General features: G+C 38.9%; 1 protein-coding gene and 1 long non-coding RNA gene across 2 annotated transcripts; one reads left to right on the top strand and one right to left on the bottom strand.

The window, feature by feature from the left end:
* Nucleotides 1–1262: 1262 nt before the first annotated feature.
* Nucleotides 1263–3954, top strand: LOC139189000 (uncharacterized). The gene is made up of 2 exons (XR_011572459.1): nt 1263–1998; nt 3130–3954. It is a non-coding gene; the product is annotated as an uncharacterized lncRNA (long non-coding RNA).
* Nucleotides 3955–17685: 13731 nt separating this feature from the next.
* On the bottom strand, nt 17686–20579 carry LOC139189065 (uncharacterized). The gene is made up of 2 exons (XM_070807325.1): nt 20072–20579; nt 17686–18855 (listed from the first exon to the last, which is right to left on the bottom strand). The coding sequence occupies exon 2, from the start codon at nt 18843–18845 to the stop codon at nt 17724–17726; it is 1122 nt and encodes a 373-aa protein (XP_070663426.1). The 5' UTR covers nt 18846–18855; nt 20072–20579; the 3' UTR covers nt 17686–17723.
* Nucleotides 20580–25162: the final 4583 nt, after the last annotated feature.

Raw genomic sequence — 25162 nt, 5'->3', positions numbered from 1 at the left:
GATTAAATTTACAAATTAAATAATATATCAACAATAAAAAATAAATACGTTAATTAATATTTAAGTAATAATATAATTATTAACTTCTATATCATTTGGTTTACAAAATTTAGTCTACACATTCAGTCTTCCTAATATTACCCATATGAGATTATAATTGCAGCTGCATTACATATATATATATACACACACAAAAGGTATATGGTTCGTTTAGGAAATAGTTTTAAATGATTGAAAGTGCTTTTAGAGAACATATTTTTTTATTTTAAAAACACTTGAAGTGCTTTTTTTTAAAAAAAAACACTTAAAAGTGTTTTCTTGCAAGAAACACTTAAAGTTCTCTTTTGCAAGAAACACAAGTTTTTTTCAAGATTAGCGTACATTTTTATTGAAGATTGATTTCACAAATAATTTTTCTAAAAAGCATTTTCGGACATTAAAAAACATTTCTCAAACGATCCAGATATTGTAGAGTCATCATGAATAATTAGGTCACTACAGAAATACTTCTTTCCTTTAGAATTTGGTAATTCAAGTCAACTGATTGGACAAATTTGAACCCTTAACTGGAAAAATTAATATTGCCCCGTAAGTCACAAGTTTTGACTACACAATGAATCAATTTTAAAAAATCATCTGGGAAAACAAGAAAAGTATAAGAAGATAGGGTTTTAATATTACTCTTGTGAACAGAACATGGTGGTCCCCTTTTTCGTCTTTAAATGGATTTGAATTCTCTCCTGAGTAGAGGGTCCGAATCCTACTAATCAAGTAACATGGATCATTGGATCAAAATCCAACGGCTACAAACATGAGAGCTTTTTAAAAATTATAATAATTGTAGCCGTTGGATTTTGATCCAACAGTCTGTGTTGCTTGGTCAGCAGGATTCAAACCCTATGCTCATGAGAGGATCCAAATCCTTCATTATAGATATGTTATGTAAACTAGTGTCGAGAGAGAGAGAGAGGGGGTGGGGGGTCAGGTCAATAGTTGTAAGGAGTTCCAACAAACTTAAAAATTAAATACTCTATATCGTAATGCTACAGTAAATATACATTGGAAGCGAGACTCATAAAGTACATGTACATTGTTATCATAACGTTTCGTGTCAATAATAAAATGTTATGTGTAAAATTCTTTCTACGTGTTATGGTTTTATTAGCACGACATGTTACAATGAGGACATGATCAACGTACTTGGCATGCCATGTATGTTACTATAAAGGATGAAAGATGGAGAGAAAGGGTGATAGAGATGAGGGAAGCTAGCTAGCTAGAATAAATCTAAAGAGAGAGAGCTAGGAGGATTGTCACGAGGCGTCTTCCTCTTTCTCTTACCTAGAACATGCATACCTCGTGTGTGCCTCTTTTAGCAAATCTCTCTATATCTAGGCTAAGCTGAGAGTGAAATTCTGCTTTAGCTGTTTCCTTAAAAAGTGCTTATTTTCCAACGAAGGCCAAACCTTTATGCAGCTTCTTGGTTCATCTTTCTTCCCTTGTCTGGTTTGTTGGTTTGAGAGCTTGAAGCTGCCAGCATGATCTGATATACATAACCATAGCTATCATTTATACATAGTATTCCCCATATATATGTATTTTAGATCTTGCACCACCATTTAATTATATATAGATCTTGATTATTTCATGTTTTTGGAGAAAAGGGTTTCTAATTTTTAGTCAATTAACCAAGAGAGTAATTGGCATATATCCTGCTAATTACAATTTTTTTCCTTTTCTGTTTCAATTAAAAATTATACAGATTGATCAGAAGCCTGTTTTTGGAAAACAAAATCTTGTATTCATATTTTCAATTAACTAGATATAATATATATATATATATATATATATATATATATATATAGGTTATTCAACCAGGTCATCTTGCAGCTTCAATCACTCACTCATCAACAATAGAAAATGTTTCTGAACTAAGAATATAAAAGGTCACTTGTGGAGAAGGTGACTACTGTCATCCCAAGGACAGCTTTGTTTGAGGTATTTATTTCTGCCTCTCTCTCTCTCTCTCCCCCTCCCTCCCTCCTTCCCTCCCTCCCTTCCTCCCTCTCTCTGTGTGTTATGCCTGCTGCATGTTGTCTTGGATTCTGCCAATATAATAACTCGTAGATTTAGCATATGCAAAACAAATTTCAGATTTTAAGACATAAAGGTTAAGCAAGGAATTTTAAGTGTATACTGAATTTGTTTTTTTGGTGGGGGATAATCTTAATGTACTTTCATCAGATCAGATCACCAACTGGTGTTCAAGAAAACTAATATATAAAAGATGCATGCTTTTGGTCATTTAATTAGAGCACCAGTATAGTTCATCTTATTTTCAAATGGATCACTAATTAATCTGATATTGGAATTACAATATTCAAATTTTACCATTGTTATATTTTGTGATTGTAATGTACAGATTATATAGAAGTACCTAATCCCATAAGCCAGATATACAATTACAAAAATCCAATTGTTCATTTTTCTTTCATATAAGGGAGGGAATGAACTCGAGATCTCAGGTGTAAGGTGAATGTTGCTACAAATTTTTTGTATGTTTTTTTTTTTTTTTGTTCATTCTGTGTTTTGAGTAAGTTTTTGCATGTAGAATATACAAACACACACACACACACATATATTGTGTTTATCTGTCAACGGAAGAATAGTAATGATTATATGTTTTTTAATTTGTTCATTTTGTGTTTAAGTTAGTGACAAAAGTCAGTACTTGTTTTTTTAGCCTGAGACAAATGATCAGTACTGAAATTTCATTTCCCCACAATGAGTTTGTAGTGCACCACTTAGATGAGTTCTAGCTATCATCTGAAGCTCCTAAGGTTTTGAAAACAGTAGTTGTTGATTATTGTGCATCTTATCTTCATAATTCAATTATAATTTAAGTCCCATCTCTAAAGGTATACCTGCTCTTTATTTATTTGAGACCACAGAACATGCATCTTTGCCTATAATGATTAAGTGGAAATCATATTATGTCCCTGTTTAAGTCCCGGCGCTAAGTTGTTCCGCATCGAGAAATGAGAGATTTTACATGTGCTTATAAGTAGTTGAGTTATCTTTTATATTGCCAATTGATTGGTAAAATCTCAATTTTCTTCATGGTACCAGAGCAGGTTGCTCCGTGCATGAAGCCTAACGGCCACACATGCTCCACGTCATCCGATCTGTGTTGTCCACGTGTTAGGCTTGAAAATCCCCACACATGAGGGGACATGTTGAGAGTATCAATCACACGTCGGGAAAATAAGAGACTTTACATGTGCTTAAAAATAATTAGTTACTCTCCATATCGCCAATTGATTTTATTGTGGAACCTCAACTTTCTTCACCAAAACCTTTCTTTCACTGGACTATCTTCACAAGATTGTGAAAAACTTTTGTTCATTAATCTGATGGTAAAAGCTTAATTACTTCAATAGAAGTCTCTATCAAAGGCCTTTCTTTCGGAAAGATATCATCTGCAAATCTATTCCACCAAGGCCACCAGATCAAGTGATCTAGGCCTTTGAAATTTCATCCAATGATCCACTTGTTTTGATACCTTAGAAGCTATAATAATTTTTGCCGTTTGATGAAATTTCAAAGACTCGGATCACTTAATCCGGAGGCCTTGGTGGAAGAGATCGGAGAGTATCTCCTTCCCTTTCTTTCCATTTGTATATTAGCTTTGCAAAGTGGCAAAACACTAGTGGTACTAGGATTGTTGGCTTCTCTTTCTCTTTTTATTTTGGTGCAGGGTTACATCCCTTGGCACATAAAAATCAAATGCTACAAAACTCAGTGGCTTATTTGATGATATGAAGTGATATGATGATTCAGGTTCTCATCAAAACAAGTTCTTTAATTGTGGTATATTATATATTTTATAGTTGCAGAGTTATTTTGTAACCCATAAAATATGAATGTAGAAAGAGAAGTAATTTTCGCACATCATTTTTCTTCTTATGCACAATTTTTTTTTATTTCTAACCTTTGAATTAAATAAATTGAAAAGCAATCAAATGACATGAGTAAATATGAGGGTCGTCCAAAAAAAAAAAAGTGTGCGAAAATCATTGTTTCTATGATTGCATACCAGTGTGAAACTACAATGTTCGTATAATTCCAAATTTATCGGATGTCCGGCGTCCAAGCTACACAAACACAATAGCTTATATGATTTATATTATAAATGGTGACTCAGAGTCTCAGGAAACAAGTTCTTCGAGGTATATGGTTCTGCTAAAATTAATTAATATGCAATGATTGTAATTTCTTTGTGATTTCCACATCAGTAGTATATTTAGTTTTCATGACATAAACATGGATGCTAATGTTTCAACCACCAATCAGAAAAGCATGTACAGAGTTCACTTATGCTATTAATTTAACCATTAAACAACATTACAAGATCCAACTTAAACCTCAACAGCTAAAACTTTGGGGCCTAATGTTTTTTTTTTCTGTAAAGCGATATTCTAAACTGGTCTAATTTATAAAGAAGGAGATTCGAACTGTGTGTAGAAGCACACACATAATGACCTAGTCAGCTCACACATATGCATTCATTGTTAATTTATAATTGATAACTTAATTTCTTTGACACAAATTACATTTGGACTGGGATTTTCAAATCATGAGTTAAAGTCCACATCATTTAGGTATACATTAATCAACATATCTATCTACTTCAGTTGTCAAAGGACAAATCAAGGTCTTTGATCTAAACCACCACATGCTATGAATTGAAATAACAAGTACTAAAAAGCTTGCTAAATTAATTGTATAATAAAGAAAGATATATGAACATTTTACCCTCTATCAATCAAGTGCAAACCTATGCTTATCTGCTTTACTAGAGCAACTGCCTACATATATATATAAACTCATAAGTTTTCAACTTAACACCATATAATGAGTTATTAGAGTACATGAAAACTAGCTAGTGAAGAAATACCAGAAAGTTCAAACAAACTCCTTCACATCCTATCCAGCAAAACTAAACTAAGAAATCAGTCTTACACAGAAAACATAATTAATAGTTGGAAGATATATATAATTATATATATATATATATATATATATTATGTCTATATATATATTAGCCTCCCTGAAGCATGCACCAATGCACCTGAATTAATCATCTGAATCCTCTGAACTCGAATCAGAATCGAAAGCCTGGGAAGACCTGGAAGCCTCCTTGATCCCGAGTCCCACCACCTCTTCTTCCCATGGCGTGACCTGGAACCATCCTTTGATCCCTTTGATTTCCAAAAGTTCACCTTCATCATCAGATTCGTCGGCTGAAACCCTAAAGGCACAGTCTCCATCTTTTCCCACAGAAAAAGGCCCCAAAAGTTCTCCACTGCCATCATCCTGTGACAAATTGATACTTACACTACTCCAATTTACATTAGAACAAGTTGTAGGGGGATTCGAACAAATTGCAGACACGTACACGGAATGAAGATTATTTTGTAATACCCTAAATTGGCACATTTACTAAGAAAAGAAACTTAAAAAGAAAGAACTAGTGAAGTTTTCTATAATATTATATTCTACCTTTCTGCACATCCACCAAAAGTAGAACAGTTTGATCTTCTTGTGCACATGAAAAGGGCCAACAACCTCTATCTCCAACACTGCCATTTCTTCTCCTTCATCAGTGATTGGTTTCCCTCCCCTTCTCAGAACCCGCAAACCACCGTTTCCCATACGCTTTGGGCACTACACATATACATAAAAACATACATACATTAATAAATACGTGTGTGTGTTTGTTCATATATTGTGTTATGTGACTCATTGTCACACATACATTTTGCTAAGCAATATCAGAGAAAGTTATATGTGAGAGACAAATAAAACTTAAGGACTAAACTTGCTAGCTAGGACTTACAGTTAAGGCTCTATGATATTGGGCATCTTCCATCATACCTGCATACAAATACAATGGAAGATGACCAATTTCCAAAATCTCTCTGTTACATTTCTTGCAATCAACTCGGATGTGGCAACGGAGGGAAGGGTTCTCCCAGCCACCTTCCGGCTCAAGCTTAGTGACTCCATCAAGACTCTCCACCGAAACATACAGGATGAGCCGGCGAGTCCTAGGCATCGTACCTAGTTCCTCACAGTGCAAAATGTACCTTAACCAACACTTGTGACCCCACTTTCTTTCTCTCTCTCTCTCTCTCTCTCACACACACACACACACACAAAGTTCTTCAAAGCACTTGCATATGGGGACTCATAATTCTGCTTCTTATTGGGGCTCCATTTATTAGTGAAAGAGATCAAACAATTTTAAACAATTAAGCTAGAGCTTCCCCTAAACTGCACGGTAATATGGAGAGGTTCCAAGGACTCATTAATCCATCTGTGTATGTAACATGTTATTTTGCCAAATTTGCACTGTCATTTCTTTTTCTCTTTTCCCTTTCTGGAGTTCTTTTCCTTGAACCATGCGTCAAGAAATGGACTGTTGACTTCTGAAAACAGTAAAAACCTGCTACACTGTGTTCCTGGAAATGGTATAAAACCTTGCCACCCCATCCATGTCAAACTTTTTATTATTCTTCTTCTTGCAACCCCAATAAAGTTCTTCAACTCCTTTCGGTTCTAGTATTCTCATATTTTCATTTCTAGGGTTTAGGCTTAGGGCTTACACAACTTCTTTGATGAGCATTTGGATTTGTAGTGTTTAATAAGAAATTTTGATGATCTTTTAGCTACCCTAGCATACATTTCAGAAGGCTAATTTCAAGAAATCTGTTTGTACCATACTTGACCAATCCCGAAACTATTGAGCACCGGTCAACGTTATACCGTCAAGGACCCAGAAGAGTTTCCCTCCAACCAGGAGGCCAATCACATCGCCACACATATCGACATCAGAAGCCAATCATAGCACGACACGTGTCAACATCAGAAGCCAATCACAACACGACACGTGTCAATATCAAAACAAAGCTAGAAACTCTCTTCTATAAAAGGAGATCATTCTCCCACAATATTTCCTAATGTCATTTGTACTAAATCATTCACTTGTACTCACTAAAGGAGAGCTTGAACCTATGTACTTGTGTAAACCCTTCACAATTAATGAGAACTCCTCTACTCCATGGACGTAGCCAATCTGGGTGAACCACGTACATCTTGTGTTTGCTTCCTTGTCTCTATCCATTTACATACTTATCCACACTAGTGACCGGAGCAATCTAGCGAAGGTCACAAACTTAACATTTTTTGTTGTACCAAAGTCCTCACTGATTTTGTGCATCAACACTTGGCGCCATCTGTGGGAACAACACTTATTCCCACTCTCTTCAGCTTTGTTAAGCTGATTTCCACCATTCGTACACTCTCTTTTGACCAGGCATCCCTTTCCAATATGGGGAGCGAATGAAGCCACAACACACAGAATGACACCCCTATTGAACCTGGTGCGAAGCAACGAAAGAAAGAACAAAAGAAGTTTGCTTTTTAGGTTAAAGTCGATGAGCTGGAGGCTTAGAACAACAAGATAGCGATGAAGAATGAGATCCTCCAAGAGCAGTATGAGAAGGTCTTCGAGATGCTCCACGAGGCTAGGTATACTAAAACACACAAGCTCATCGCCCCTGTGGAAGTTAACAATCAACTGGGTGCCCCCCCAACATGGAGGGTCATTTGCCCTCGACATGGGTATTCTTGTTGAGTAGCGAGCTACTCATCGAAATGGTGACCAACATGAGACTTCTCTCAACCCAGCTGATTCGACCCGAAGCAGGAGAAGTGGAGGAAGGCACCTCTTTACAGAAGGAGTGGAAGGATCAAAAGTCGTTTTTCGCGATTGTCGAGACTTCCTAAAGCAACTTCGAGACAATCCTATCCACGTAAGCTCGAAGATCAATGACCCAAGGGTCTCTGAAAGACTCGATCCCTTCCCATGTCCCAGGCCGGTTACCAATTTAAGGAAGGGGCAACAAGTCCTATAAAAACAAGAAGGTATAGGGGACTCAGAGATGTTCTGACAGACATACCTTGGAAGTCAGTACGGTGAGTCTAAGGAAAAATCACATGCTCTTGATCAAACCTTCATACTTCCAAGAGGAGATGGAGATTTATGAAAGAAAGCTCCAGTGGTACATGACTTCACTCAGGACCCTCTTGTCTTACAACTTCTAAAGGAAGTAAATAAGTTGAAGGCCGAACAACAAGCTGAGATACCTGATTGGAACCATCCTAGGCCTGGCCCTCTTATAAGGAGGATCTTCGACATCCCCTTCCAAGCAAAGACAAAGCAGAAGCTTGGCTTGCAACTCTATACTGGAAAGGAGGACTCGATTGAACACCTTAACCTTTTTTATTCCACCATGGCATACTGGATGCATACTGACGAAGAGCAAGGTCTTCTCTTTCCCTCTACCCTCTCTGGTGGAGCTCTAAACTGGTATTGCCGTCTTCCACCTGAAACGGTAGACTCATTTAAGGAATTGAGGAAACTGTTTGTTTCTCAACATATTTTCCAGACCGATCGTTTGTACTCTACGGATGACTTGTACACTATTCGCCAAAAGCCAGACGAGTCATTATGTATGTATGCTGGCCGTTTCAGCCATGAGTATTCCCATTGTGTCGAGGTAAACGACAAGACTGCCCTCAAAACCTTCACGGCAGGGCTACATGACTGTTTCTTTAAGTACATGATCAATGCCAACACTTGGAAGACTTACTCTGAGGTGATGGCCCAAACTTATAACCATGCATCCGCCGAGGCAATGACATTCCAAGGGAAACCCCCCACAGCCACCCCTTATCAGCAAGTAGGGAGTGGAAGCCAAATCCAACCAAATGAGAATACCTCAACCTTCCAAAAGGCAGCGGTGCCTCTCTCTGCCTTAGTTAATACTTCGCCAAGTCAACAGACATATCAATCTCAGGGCAAAAGGAAATATTTCCATCCTCACCAGTCTCATTTTAGTAAAAGAAGTAAGGGACACTATCGCGATAACCAAGGGTATCGCCATGATAATGCCCGCCCCCAGGTAGTCAACACAGTGGGCCAACCACGTGTCAGGACAGGCCCTACCTCGAGGTATGAGACATACACACCTTTGAACGCCACATGTATGGCCATTTACCCCAGCATAGCACACCTGATACCGAAGCTAATGCCGAGGCAGTCGAGTTACAAGCCCACGAAGAACACATGCACATTTTGCTGCTACCACGAGGATAACGGCCATGATGGCGAGAAGTGTATTACCCTTCATGATCATATTGAAGCTTTAGCACGTGAAGGAAAAATTGATCAATTCCTCATTCAATATCATGTTTCATGAAGCTTTCAAGGCACTTAATGTAGCTGAACACTTGCTCGATCGCTCGATTTCTCCTCTGATAAGCTTCTCCGGTGATATCATGCAACCTTTGGGGAGAATACACTTACCTTTCACCATTGGTACAAGCCCTTACACAACTACCATTACCATTAACTTCCTGGCGGTTGATTGCCCAACGACATACAATGTCATCTTGGGACACACATGCATCAATGATCTCAAGGCCATGGTATCCACACATATGTTATTGATGAAATTTCCAACCCCCTATGGCAATGGTTACATCAGAGGAGATCAACTTAGTGCACGATCATGTTACAACACTTCGGTCAAGTAATAACACCTGTTTGTGCCCAAGGAAACCCTTTCTAACCAAATCATAAAGACCAGCCCAGACGAAGCCAACTTGGATCTTCACGATGGCAACAGTCAACCCAACGATCCTCGATATGACTCTTTCACCCAGTAAGCACAACCCACTGAAGAGTTGGAAAAGGTCTCTATTTCAAAAGATTATCCAGATCGCATGGTGAAGATTGGCACCACCTTGTCACCACCCATTCGGTTGACATTGATCTCTTTTTTACAAGAGAACACTGAAGTCTTCGCCTGGTCATACGAGGATATGTCAAGCATCTCTCTCGATATCATCTGTCATTGCTTAAGTATTGACCTCAAGACCAAGCCAGTGAGACAGAACCGAATATCTTATGACGCTGAATGGTACGAGGCAATGAAGGTAAAAGTTGAAAAACTCAAAGGCATAGGCTTCGTCCGCGAAGTCAATTATCCAACATGGGTAGCAAATGTTGTCCTTGTTAAGCAGAATCCGACCAAGGAAAGTCTTCTGCTCCAAAAGGTCTTGTGGAGAATACGTGTCGATTACACCGACCTAAACAAAGGATGCCCGAATGATAGCTTTCCTCTTCCTCTCATAGACAGACTTATAGACTCTACGGCAGGGTGTGAACTCCTAAGCTTCATGGATGCTTACTCAGGATACAACCAAATCCTCATGAACCCTCCGGACCAAGAACACACAACCTTCACTACTGACAGGGGACTATATTGCTATAAAGTCATGCCTTTCGGCCTAAAGAATGAATAAACGATTTATCAGAGACTGGTCAATTCAATGTTCATCGAACAGATTGGGAAGAGCATGGAAGTTTACGTTAATGATATACTAGTCAAGAGCAAACATGCTGACCAACACATCACCAACCTATCTGAAACTTTCATCATTCTGAAGAGGTATCGAATGTGGTTGAACCCCAACAAATGTGTCATCGGCATAGGCTTTGGCAAATTCTTAAGCTTCATAATAAGCAAACGAGGTATTGAGGCTAATCCCGAGAAGATTAAAGCAATCATCGACATGAAGGAACCGGTAACTTCAAAAGACATCCAAAGCCTTACTGGCAAAGTGGCAGCCTTAACTAGGTTCATCTCTAAGGCCACAGACAGATGTGCTCATTTATTCAAAGCACTTAAGGGAAGTAAGAAGTACATTACATGGACTGATGAATGTGATAAGGCATTCAAGAACCTCAAAGACTACATGAGTAAAGCCCCTCTGCTATCCAAACCTAAGGTTGGTGACACTCTCATTATCTATTTGTCGGTATCAGCTTCAGCAGTAAGTTCCGTTCTCAATCGAAATGATGGTAATGTCGAACGACCTGTCTACTACACTAGCAAGGCCTTACAAAATACGGAGACACGATACTCCAACATTGAGAAATTGGCTTTAGCATTGGTCATGTCTGCTCGAAAACTTCGCCCTTACTTCCAAGCACACTTCATCATCGTGCTTACCAATCATCCTCTTCGACAGATACTCCAAAGTTCTGACACTTCCGGGCGAATAATCAAATGGGCGATAACATTGGGTGAGTTTGACATCTCTTACCAACCAAAGTCAGATGAGAAGAGCCAAGCAGTGGCAAACTTCATCCCCGACTTCACATATCATGTTGACATTGTTTCTACGCCTAAAAAAGTAGTTTCATTACCCTCGAAAGCTCAGAAAATATAACCAACAGCCCCAGCATGGAGTCTATTTGTTGATGGCTCGTCCAACCAACAGGGTTATGGAGCAGGACTAGTCCTTATGACCCCTGACAAAGTGGCGATGGAATATGCTATTCGTTTCAAATTCAAGGCGTCGAATAATGAGGCCGAATATGAAGCCCTCCTAACAGGCTTACGTTTGGCCAAACATCTTGGGGTTAAACGAATTGATATCTTCAGTGACTCCCAATTAGTGGTTAACCAGGTCACCAACAACTTTGACGCTAAGGATAGCTCTATGGCAGCATATATGGCACAAACACAATTGTTGCTCACTTCCACTACCAGATCACCCAAATTCCTCGAGCGGCAAACAGTCATGCAAATACTTTGGCTTGCCTCGCCTCAACGGTAGAAGACAAGATTGGGAGAAAAATTCAGGTCGAATTGTTGGCAGCACCAAGCACCATGGCTGCGGAAGTGTGCAACTTACAACAGGGGGATAGTTGGATTACCCCGATTTATAGATTCCTTGCTCATGACACCATTCCAAATGACAAAGTCCAAGCTAAGCAAATTCGATACAAGGCTACCCGTTACTTGATCATTAATGACCAACTCTACAAGCGGGGTTTTAACCTACCATACCTAAGATGCCTTACGCCCGCAGAGGCGGAAACTGTCCTTCAAGAAATACATGAAGGTGTCTTTTGATGCGTAAAATAAATAAACACACAAATTAACCCTCTTGTTGACAATTGTAGTATGGATAAGTAAGGATCGTTCTTAAACCGGGGATTATGAGGGATTGCTAAAACACTCTAAACTGACTCAAATCTGTAAAACAAAGTTTAAAATACGAAACTAGACTCAACGAATGCAAAACTAAACTCTAAAACACTAAAACGAACCAAAAGAATCAAAACAGCAACCAAACACTCAAAACTGCCTAAAAACCACTTTCTGGGCAGTTTTGGGACTCTAACACAACTTGGACGAATTTTGGTTTCCTAATGACCTAAAACACCTAAAAACATATTCTACGACAAGTTCTAAGTAATATGACTCAAAGAAATAAGGTGGGTTTGATTTTGGACGAAATTAAGTAAAACAAAGCAAGAACAAAGTAAACAGATTTTAAGACAAAGTTAAGTAAATTGATGGGTGATAGATCAACTAGAGGGTTCTTCTCCACACATGATACACTTGCATTCAACTTTGATTTCCAATTGTTTCTTTCAATGAATTATGAATCTCAACGCCCTAGGTTAACTGTGATAGCACTTTTTTAACCTTCAAGTTTTCCTAAAGTTAGTGAATTGGATGGGAATGCACATGCAACAACTCAAAACATTCTCTAAAAGTTCCTTACGTGAAAAGCACAATAAAGATACAATCAAAGATCATTAAGCTTCATGAAAACTATAAGCATTGACGAGGCAATTGTTACTATGAAAAGCATGAAACGTTTGCCAAGAATTCACTTAACGCGATCGTTTATAAGCGACCTCCACTACTTTCAAACATAAAGTTGTAACTATTAGGTGAAACTTCCTTATGTTTTAGCTTTAAATTCCTGCATGAAAACTAAATTGGCCATCTTAATTAACACACAAAAATAAGTCATCAATCAAACGGTTAAGCAAATTGCATTCACAATTCATGAAATAAAGGAAAACAGATTTATACATTGTAAATATAAGAAAGAGAACACCTAAGTATTCCAACGATTCGATGTTGAACGGCTAGAAACTTCAAGTACTTCTTCTTCCTCTCCTTTGCTGCGGCACAGGGATTATGGGCAGGTTCTTGGGTATTTGAATGATGTAGAATGGATGGAGGATGTATGGAAGTGTTTAGGGTTGATGGGTGGTGCGGCTAGGGTAGTTTTGGGTCAGAAAATATGGTGAATGGTGAAGGAATGGGGATGTTGAATATGAGGTTCAGTTTCTGGCGTGAATGGGTATTTTCTAGATGAATGGGGGATGTTTGTGGCTGCACAAGGATGTTTATTTAAAGGGATTAGGAAATTAAAAACCCTAGACTATTTTGGTAAACAGAAATCAAGTCAAAAGCTTCTAGAAATAGGAAATCAAATCAGAAAATTAAAGGAAAGTGCCAAGGGGGATGCGGCAATAACATATATGTATAGGAAAGGGTATGGCACGGTTTGGGACTGAAATTGGCTAAGTTTAAATCTCCAAATCCTCCAAGAAAAGGTAAGAAATCAGAATTAAAAGGAGAAAAGGTAAGGTGATGTGCGGCAAAGACTAGAAAATAAAAGGAATGTGTATTTGATGTCCTAGGATGCTTAGGACGCCTTCAAAGTTGATAAAACTTAGGAACATTTAGGAAAGGTCAAACCAAAGTAGGAAACCTTGGCTTAACTTTCCTATTTCAAGTAGGAATCCTTCTTGGAGTAGGAATCCTTGTTCTTCTAGGAATCCTCATGTGATTAGGAATCCATCTTCCATTAGGAATCCTTCTTGGAGTAGGAATCCTTCGTCGATTAGGAATCCTTCTTCAATTAGGAATCCTTCGTTGATTAGGAATCCTAATTTCTTCAAGTCTTCAATTCATCCATTCCTTTTGCTCCAAAATGCTCCAAATTACATCATTTTGCACACTTCGGCTTTGGAATCTGAAAACACACAAAAGTAACTTTAAACACTAAAATAGCTAACGAAACATAACATAAATGCACGAGAACAAGCCAATTAAGTCGCGTAAATATGCTCCTATCAAATTCCCCCACACTTAGCTTTTGCTAGTCCTCGAGCAAAACAAAGAAATAAAACAAAACAAAACAAATAAAACACAACCTAAACCTTCCAACATTTGCCTCAGGGATTTCCAATGCACCTGACATGTTAAAAATCGTTATTCCCCACATATTTTAGTCATCTTTACACTTAAGCACATACTTAATCATAGTTACCACTTACTAGTTCACAATTAATCAATTAAAACAATGTTTTTGATGTAGTAACATGCCTTAGAGAAATCACTCAATTCCTTACAAGATATGCACTCAATTTTCACTCAGATTTTCTAACTACACACCCTATACTAGTCATATGTGAGAAGATTGATGTAGAGATGAAAACGAACACTCACATATATGTATCACAAAGAACGCAATTTCTGGAGTTAATAAACATGTCAAGATATGATCTCATGAATTGAATGCTACTACTTAGACGCGAGAACCAGTGACACCATATGCTCATTCCAAATTCAAACTCTACAAATTGAAACACATAACACTCAAGATTGAAGTCAAAGGTTGTAACGGGGCTTGGGGTGTTGGCTAACAAATGAAGGATAGGGATAACAAACGTTCTTAAAGCAATAGCAAGCAAAGTAATGAAATTGAAACTTAGAATTCACTTAGATTGCAGAAATCAACTTTTAGACATAAGGGGAAGATTCAAGCAATATTTAGGGCCGAATTCAAAGTTTTGGACCCTTTCTTCAACAAACAATACTTTGGGACTCTTTTTCACATCTTTTCAACTCCTTTTCATTCTTTTCACACACTTTTTCTTTTTCTTTTTCTTTTTCCACGAATTTCAATTTTTTTTTCTTTTCTTGCCGTGTTCTATGGCACCCAAAATACCCAAATTGAAACCTTTCCCCCACACTTGGTTTCTGCCATATATAAATCAAAAGGAATTCAATTTGAATCATGCTTTACTATGCTTCAAGAACAAGGGTAAGGATGGTCCTAATCTAGGCTAGGTGAGGTTAATGTGGGTTAACAAAGAATGAAGGCTAACAAGGCTCGACGGGGTTAAAACCTACAAAACATAATGACATAGGGGATTCACGGCTTTTTGATTATGGTGGTGGTCACTACACAACTTTATCTTGAATATGTGTTATGCAAATCAATAACATGCTTTGAATGAAATGGGCATGAGTTCTAGCATTTGGAACTAAATGATGAAACGCCTTCTAAGTAGTAACCAAGCAAAGAATAATGAGATCATGCAACGACTTAGAAAACAATAATGCACAGATTTTAACTCTCCAAATAAACATTTAGGCTCAAGTCTCACAAGGTTGTAGCGTTTGTTTGAGTTCCTTCCTTCAAGCATGTTACAAAAACTAATTTTTATCCTTTGTGATTGCATGTAAATTCATAAGCTATGACCACAACCAAGCATAAGCAAAGAGTAATTCAAACTTTCATCATGTTAATAACTTTCTTTAACAGCCATGCAATTACAAACCGAATCCTCATCATTGTGTTGGAAGGTACCCTAGACACAAACACACAAAAACGACTCAAAACACTCTTTTTAGGTTTTTCAAAACACTTTTTTTTCAAATTTTTATGTGATTTTCGGAGTTTTATGTTAACACACACCAAAACTACTTAAAAACACTTAAAAACAGCAAGGAACAAGTCTCTAAGTAATGGGTGGTACAATCCCACGAATTTGCATAAAAAATACTTAGTTACCCCTCCATACTTAAATCAAACATTGTCCTCAATGTTTCAAGCATAAAGTTACACAAAACACAAAGAAACCAACAAACAGCAACGTAAACAAATAAACTGGCAGATTATAAACAACAACAAAGAGAAGGGTTTTAGGAACGCAAATCTGGAATTGGAGTGATTCCTAGGGCTTCCTTTGTTGTATGCATGGGTTGCCTCCCAAGTAGCGCTTTCTTTTATGTCTTGCAGCCGGACGAAGAGCTCATTCATCTCTCATTGGAACCCACGGCATGCAGTGGGATCTCCTCCACGACATGCTCAACAAAGGTCTCATACATTGCATCCTTGAACGGAAATGGATAGTGATGTTTGTTGATGGGTGCGCTGTGTTGCCTAAGGTTCACGTTCATGCGCCCACCATCGAGGATTTGCTTGGGTATCTGCACCATAGAAGGGAACCACCTATCAACTTTAATGGGAATTGGATTTGGATTAGGTGGCTTACCTATGTGATGTGATGAAGTGGCAGCAATGTGAACATTCTTCCCCATGGTGCTTTCGGCCAATTTGAGCATTGTGAGGGCAGTGGCCGCATGGTCCTTGTACTCCACTCCAATTCCCTCGTCTTGCATGGTTGTTGATGCATCCTTTGTGCTTGGTGCTGAACGGTCCGGTCCTATCTTTTCAATTTTATCAATGGCACAACAAGAATGAACAACATTAGGAGTCTCAATGGATTCAGAAATTTTAAAACTAATCATGTCACCACCAAATGCCATAGTGACTAATCCTTTGGCCACATCAATCTTTGTTTGAGCCATTTTCATGAATGGCCTTCCAAGGAGGATGGGCAATGAAGGGGCATGGTCCGATTCATCCATTTCGAGGACATAGAAATCCGCCGGGAAGATTAAATGATCAACCTGCACTAAAACGTCTTCCAAAACTCCCTTTGGATAAGCGTTAGATCTATCGGCCAATTGTATGATTACACCATCATTTTTCAATGCTCCTAAGTTCATAGATGCATAAATGGAATATGGCATAACATTTATAGAAGCACCTAAATCAAGCATGGCAAATTTGAAACGGGTATTACCAATGACACATGGAATTGTGAAACTACCCGGATCTTTACATTTTGGTGACAGCTTTCTTTGCAACATTGCGGAGACATTCTCGCTTACATGTACCACTTCTTTCTCCCAGGCACGTTTCTTTGTTGTACAAAGCTTCTTTAAACACTTGGCATACTTCAGGATTTGCTTTATGGCATCAAGGAGGGGAATGTTGACATGCACCTTTCTAAACGTCTCTAGAACATCTTTTTCTTCCTCTTCGTTCTTGGATTGCAAAAATCTGCTAGGAAATGGGACATTCAAAGGAAAAACATTAGTAGGAATTGAATTTAACACATTCTTACCCTTATTGGACAGATTTGAAGGTTTAGGGGCCATGGACACTTGCGGTAAAGGTACTTCCACCTTTGTCGTGGGTTGATTTGATTCCTCCTCTTCCATTTGCATCATTTCATCCTCTTTGTGACCTGTTTTTGATGAAGAACCTGCTCCAACCTCCTTACCACTTTTTAAGGTGATTGCTTTGGCTGATTCAAACCCTCCATTTGGATTCGGAATGGTAGAACTAGGAAGCCTTCCTTGGTCTCTAATCTGCCCAACAACTTCGGCAATCTGTCCCATTTGTATCTCTAGTTGGTCCACTCTTTTGTTTTGATTTTCTTGCCCCTGAGTCAAAGTGGTTAGTAACTTAACAAGTGTATCATTATCCAAAGCATTACCTGAAGTATTTGGGGCAGATTGTGGTTGGACTTGAGGGGGTGCATATGGTTTGGTGTAGAAACCCGGGGGTTGTTGCCTAAAGCCTCTTTGTGGTTGGGCTTGTTGTGGCTCTCTCCATTTGAAGTTTGGATGGTCTCTCTACCCCGGATTATACGTGTTGGAGTATGGATCATGTCTTGGCTGATTTTGGCTTTGAAACCCAATGGCATTAGCGCTCTCCCATCCACCATTCTCGATGAGTTGAGGACACTTTTCAGAAGCATGTCCTTGGATAGAACATACGCCACACACCATGGGTCCTTGCATCTTCATTCCCTCGGCCATCTGTGAAACAATAGAAGTAAGATTAGCCAACTGAGTTTGAATATTAGATGTGGAACTTACCTCATGAACTTGTTGTCGTGGGGGTCCTCTTTGGCCTACACCCTCGTATTGTTGAGCGTTCAACGCTCGATTAGCAATCAAGATTTTTGCAGCCATGGGCGTTTTGTCCACCAATGCTCCACCCGCCGAGGCATCGAGCATTTGACGTTCTAGTGGTAGGAGCCCTTCGTAGAAGTATTGCAAAAGCAACTCCTCCTTCATCTGATGATGTGGACAAGAAGCAACAAGTGATTTAAATCGTTCATAATATGTAGGAAAAGACTCACCTTCATCTTGTTGAATTCCACTTATTTTTTTACGAAGAAGAATGATGCGAGAAGTTGGGAAAAACTTCTCCAGAAACGCCCTCTTCATACTCTCCCAAGACGTAACTGTTCCGGGAGCCAACTCGTATAACCAATCCTTGGCCTTGTCCATTAAAGAGAATGGAAAAGCCTTCATCTTTAAAATACTTCCGTCAACGTTAACCGGAGTCATACTTGAGCACACCACTTCAAATTCTTTCAAATGTTTGGTCGGATCCTCCATGGACAGCCCATGGAACTTTGGAATGTGGTGGAGCAAACTTGACTTAAGCTCGAACTCTTCGGTTTTACCTTGGGCAGCCATGGGATATTGGATACACAATGGTGCGGCATTATCCAAACCCGAAGCGGAAAGCTCCTTGAGTGTACGGTTGTCCATGGCCATGCCTTGCTCTTCTCCACCCACTTGTGCCGTGGGATCCTCTTCTTCTTCTAGAACTTGTTCTTCAAGGTCAGGTTCCGGGCTAGGTGGGTTAGACTCTTGTTGGTTCCTCCTTCTTCTCAAAGTTCGCTCGAAATCGTCGTTGAAGTCCAAAATATGCTCACGAACAGGTTTGGAGCTTCGAGTCATGCACTAGTACCTAAAAACAAAGAAACAACATAAATCAGCAACTATGATAGAAAACAAACGAAAATAAATAATAAACAAAAAGAACGAGGGATTAGCAAAGTTGCTAATCCCCGGCAACGGCGCCAAAATTTGATGCGTAAAATAAATAAACACACAAATTAACCCTCTTGTTGACAATTGTAGTATGGATAAGTAAGGATCGTTCTTAAACCGGGGATTATGAGGGATTGCTAAAACACTCTAAACTGACTCAAATCTGTAAAACAAAGTTTAAAATACGAAACTAGACTCAAAGAATGCAAAACTAAACTCTAAAACACTAAAACGAACCAAAAGAATCAAAACAGCAACCAAACACTCAAAACTGCCTAAAACCCACTTTCTGGGCAGTTTTAGGACTCTAACACAACTTGGACGAATTTTGGTTTCCTAATGACCTAAAACACCTAAAAACATATTCTACGACAAGTTCTAAGTAATATGACTCAAAGAAATAAGGTGGGTTTGATTTTGGACGAAATTAAGTAAAACAAAGCAAGAACAAAGTAAACAGATTTTAAGACAAAGTTAAGTAAATTGATGGGTGATAGATCAACTAGAGGGTTCTTCTCCACACATGATACACTTGCATTCAACTTTGATTTCCAATTGTTTCTTTCAATGAATTATGAATCTCAACGCCCTAGGTTAACTGTGATAGCACTTTTTTAACCTTCAAGTTTTCCTAAAGTTAGTGAATTGGATGGGAATGCACATGCAACAACTCAAAACATTCTTTGAAAGTTCCTTACGTGAAAAGCACAATAAAGATACAATCAAAGATCATTAAGCTTCATGAAAACTATAAGCATTGACGAGGCAATTGTTACTATGAAAAGCATGAAACGTTTGCCAAGAATTCACTTAACGCGATCGTTTATAAGCGACCTCCACTACTTTCAAACATAAAGTTGTAACTATTAGGTGAAACTTCCTTATGTTTTAGCTTCAAATTCCTGCATGAAAACTAAGTTGGCCATCTTAATTAACACACAAAAATAAGTCATCAATCAAACGGTTAAGCAAATTGCATTCACAATTCATGAAATAACAATTAGACGTAATCAATTCATCTTGCAAGCATAATCATGGTATTGAATAACCCCCTAGCCAAAAGGCTTAGTTCCTCATGTTCACAAAACAAAGGAAAACAGATTTATACATTGTAAATATAAGAAAGAGAACACCTAAGTATTCCAACGATTCGATGTTGAACGGCTAGAAACTTCAAGTACTTCTTCTTCCTCTCCTTTGCTGCGGCACAGGGATTATGGGCAGGTTCTTGGGTATTTGAATGATGTAGAATGGATGGAGGATGTATGGAAGTGTTTAGGGTTGATGGGTGGTGCGGCTAGGGTAGTTTTGGGTCAGAAAATATGGTGAATGGTGAAGGAATGGGGATGTTGAATATGAGGTTCAGTTTCTGGCGTGAATGGGTATTTTCTAGATGAATGGGGGATGTTTGTGGCTGCACAAGGATGTTTATTTAAAGGGATTAGGAAATTAAAAACCCTAGACTATTTTGGTAAACAGAAATCAAGTCAAAAGCTTCTAGAAATAGGAAATCAAATCAGAAAATTAAAGGAAAGTGCCAAGGGGGATGCGGCAATAACATATATGTATAGGAAAAGGTATGGCACGGTTTGGGACTGAAATTGGCTAAGTTTAAATCTCCAAATCCTCCAAGAAAAGGTAAGAAATCAGAATTAAAAGGAGAAAAGGTAAGGTGATGTGCGGCAAAGACTAGAAAATAAAGGGAATGTGTATTTGATGTCCTAGGATGCTTAGGATGCCTTCAAAGTTGATAAAACTTAGGAACATTTAGGAAAGGTCAAACCAAAGTAGGAAACCTTGGCTTAACTTTCCTATTTCAAGTAGGAATCCTTCTTGGAGTAGGAATCCTTGTTCTTCTAGGAATCCTTGTTCTTCTAGGAATCCTCAAGCTTGACAACTCAACTAGGGGAGCACTTATGCCCAACAAGAGTTAAAGTCACCAACAAAGTCTTATTGCAAGCCAACAACAACTTCAGTGCATGGCATACGAAGATCAAACTCTTCAGCCTTCTTGCATCTGTTTCAGACATTTCCCCTCTATAACAATGCAAATACTACAACTCGTAGAAAGCTTCACACACTCTTGATCAAGACAATGTGAAGCAAAACCAATTTATGGTGCCAACAAGAGCTTCATCAAAGGAGTTCAACCACAATTCTCAAAAGCTTCACACACTCTTGATCAAGATAGTATGAAGCAAAACCAATTTATGGTGCCAACAAGAGCTTCATCAATGGAAGGCAACCACAATTCTCAAAAGCTTCACACACTCTTGATCAAGACAGTGTGAAGCAAAACCAATTTATGGTGCCAACAAGAGCTTCATCAAAGGAGTTCAACCACAATTCTCAAAAGCTTCACACACTCTTGATCAAGACAGTGTGAAGCAAAAAAAATTTATGGTGCCAACAAGAGCTTCATCAAAGGAGGACAACCACAATTCTTAAAAGCTTCACACACTCTTGATCAAGACAGTGTGAAGCAAAACCAATGTATGGCGCCAACAAAAGCTTCATCAATGAAGGGCAACTACAACTCATAGAAAGCTTCACACACTCTTGATCAATACTGTTCGAAGCAAATTCAATTTATATGGTTCGTCCAAACCTTCGACTAGTACAAGGTGTGGCTTGCATCACAATCTCTTGCTCAACAGTGTGGAAGCAAAATTTATATATGTTGTTTCTCTCACATTTTCATATTTCTAGTTTCCCAAAAAAAAAAGGAAATTCAACAAATTTCTAGTTTTCCAAAAAAAAAAAAGGGAAATTCAACAAAGCTTCATCAATGGAGAACAACTACAAATTCTCAAAAGCTTCACACTATCTTGATCAAGATAGTGTGAAGCAAAATCAATTCATGGTACCCAGTAAAGCTTCACCACAAAAGCTTCACCAACAAAAGCTTCAACTCCAAAGTTTCACCTACAAAGCTTCAACTCCAAAGCTTCACCTACAAAGTTTCACCCACAAAAGCTTCACCTACAAAGCTTCAACTCCAAAGCTTCACCTACAAAGCTTCAACTCCAAAGCTTCACCTACAAAGCTTCAACACAAAAGCTTCACCCACAATAGCTTCACCTACAAAAGCTTTACTCATAAAAACTTCACCAACAAAAGCTTGACCCACAAAAGCTTCACCCACCACAAAAGCTTCACCTACAAAAGCTTCACCCATAAAAGCTTCACCAACAAAAGCTTCATCCACAAAAGCTTCACCCACCACAAAAGCTTCACCTACAAAAGCTTCACCAACAAAAGCTTCACCCACAAAAACTTCACTTACAAAAGCTTCACCTACAAAGCTTCAACACAAAAGCTTCACACTATCTTGATCAAGATAGTGTGAAGCAAAATCAATTCATGGTACCCAACAAAACTTCAACCTCAAAGCTTCACCTACAAAGCTTCAACACCAAAGCTTTACCTACAAAGCTTAAAATATATATATATATATATATATATATATATATTTTTTTTTTTCTTTCAGAAATTCGAAAATTAAAAAATTAAAAAATTCGAAAATTCGAAAATTTCGAAAATTTGAAAAAAAAAATTCAAAAAAAAAAATTGCCTAGGCCTCCTCTTCTTTGGGCCTAACAACTTTCATAACAAATATATATAAAGAAGGAGTTTTGGGCTACCACTTAGAAAGGAAATGCCTCATTCGTCAACTCTCTCGACCGGAGACTTAAGGGACTCCTACCATATGTTACTGCACCTTGATACTTGGAAGTCTTACGACCACTCAATGACTTTGATTTTTCAAGTCTCCAACCGAGAAGTTTTCCTTACTCGGGAAATTAAGGGAGCACTACCTCAACATACATGCTTCACTCACAAAGCTTCAACATACAAGCTTCAACAAAAGAAAAAACTCAAAGAACTTAGTGAAGAAGACCTTGGTGTATTTAACACAATACGTTGAAATGAAGCAAAGCTTGTTTATTGATATCTCCGCTAAGTTACAAATATGTACATATACATGAATTAAAATAAACAAACAAGAGGGAGCCTTCACAAAGGTTGCTCAGAAGAAGTCTCAGCAGTTTGCAAAGCCCTAGAAAGAGGAGGCACCGGAGGGTGATTATTCAGAGCCTCAATACTAGGCAGAACCCCAGAAGGAGGAGGCACCGAACGTTGATCATTTGGAGCTTCATTACGCGGTACAGCCCCAGAAGACAAAGGCAATCAATGCTTTTGGAACAAACCCACAAACATATGATGATCAAGTAAAATCTGACCATCAAATTCCTGCAGCTGGTCCAGCTTCTTCTTCATGTTTGTAGCATAGTCATGTGCGAGCATGTGCAACTGTTTATTTTCATGCTTGAGCCCTCTGATCTCCTGTTTGAGACTTATCACTTCAGCCGCCAATGATTCAACTTGCCGGGTTTGAGCAAATAGGCGTTGGGCCATATTAGACACAGAACCTGCATACTGAACACTTAGAGCCAGAGAATCCTTAACAACCAACTCATCAGACCGTTTGGAAAGTAGTCTGTTATCTTTGGGAGTGAGAAGGTTCCTGGCCACCACCGCAGCGGTCATATCACTCTTCATCACAGAGTCCCCAATAGTAAAGGACCAGTAGAGGATAAGAATGATGGGCGTCATATGTTGTCTTGAGAATGCATGGTTGCCTCTTCACCAAAGTTCAAGTCAAAACAACGGTCGGATGGGCCAAACATTCTCAGAAATGATGAAGGATAAATGAGGTGCAATAAATATATGAAGTACAAAAATAAGGGGAAAATTCCTACAAGCAATAACTCTCTGAATGTACTTCTTGCACACAATTGGTGCCCTTATAAAAGAAAGGGCAACAGGGCCGTTGGTTCAAAAATCGAAGAGGTACCACTCTTTGGATTTTGAAGAGGCACCACTCTCCACACGCAACATCAGCTCCTCGGGTACCACAAATAACTTTGCCAAATATCTCTGACAAAGTTTAGACACATAAATTTTGAAGGTCCAACTACCCTACTATTACCCACAAGAGTAAAGGAACAACACCACTGCTTGATAACTGGAAAGTCCCTATGTGTGTCAACCTCCGTGTTCCGTGGCAAGGCAGATTGGAAAAAAGCCCAACCTTTACTCACATTCGAGAAAACACTCCCAACAAGATTGCTTGCTCAAAAATCGAAGAGGCATCGCTCTCCGAATCTCGAGAGCCAAACTCTCAATAGGATTACTTGCTCAAAAATCAAAGAGGCACCACCTCTGAATCTCGAGAACCAAACTCCAACATGATTACTTTCTCAAAAATCAAAGAGGCACCGCTCTCCGAATCTCGAGAGCCAGACTCCCAACAGGATTACTTGCTCAAAAATCGAAGAGGCACCGCCCTCCGAATTTCGAGAGCCAGACTCCTAACAGGATTATTTTCTCAAAAATCGAAAAGGCACCACTCTCCGAATCTCAAGAGCCAGACTCCCAACATGATTGCTTTCTCAAAAATCGAAGAGGCACCGTTCTTCGAATCTCGAGAGCCAGATCCCCGACAAGATTGCTTGTTCGAAAACCGAAGAGGCACCGCTCTCCGAACTTCGAGAGCCAGATTTCCTTGGATAAAGCTTGTCTGCAATCTTCACACATAACATCAGCTTTCCAGATACCGCAGACCATTTTTTCAAAGCGCTATGACAAAGTTAAAACATGTGAAGCTTGCAGCTCCCACTACATTGTTATGACCAAGAAGGGTAAAGGAATAGCATTACTACTTGTGGTTAGGGAGACTCCTATATATGTCAACCTCCATCCTCCACGGACAGGCAGACCTACAAAAATGTTCAACCCTTCCTCATATCTAAGAGGGCACTCCCAAAGAAGCCTCTCGAAATACTCAGCTTTCTTCCCCCCTCCCAATAATACCTATGCAAACCAGCCACACCAGAGCAAGAGTATCTCATATCATCAGGGTCAAAAGCAAGAGTATCCCATATCATGCTTTTTCTCTGTATTTTCCTTTGCCCTCGTTCTTATCTGCAAGACAATGAGAAAGAGAGCAATCAGTCAGCACTTGGAATCAAGTTTCCAGTCAGGAACTGACTGCCTGGAACCCCTTCCCTGATTACTTAGCTGGCATTGCTCTCGAATACTCATCTGCAACATCTTATGCTTCCAGAAAAGATACCACATATGCCTGAGGAACAGATAGGGCAAGTGAGAATGATGCAAGGAAACATGTGGAGACAAGCACAACAAAACACGTGCCAGTT

Source organism: Malus domestica, chromosome 10, assembly GCF_042453785.1.
Source record: "Malus domestica chromosome 10, GDT2T_hap1".
NCBI classification, from domain to species: Eukaryota; Viridiplantae; Streptophyta; class Magnoliopsida; order Rosales; family Rosaceae; genus Malus; species Malus domestica.
Note: the sequence above shows the minus strand (reverse complement) of the source record. Positions and strands in the feature narration are given on the sequence as shown.

Coding starts and splice junctions, on each gene's coding strand:
- LOC139189065 (XM_070807325.1), bottom strand. CDS start 18,845: ATGACTCGAAGCTCCAAACCTGTTCGTGAGCATATTTTGGACTTCAAC.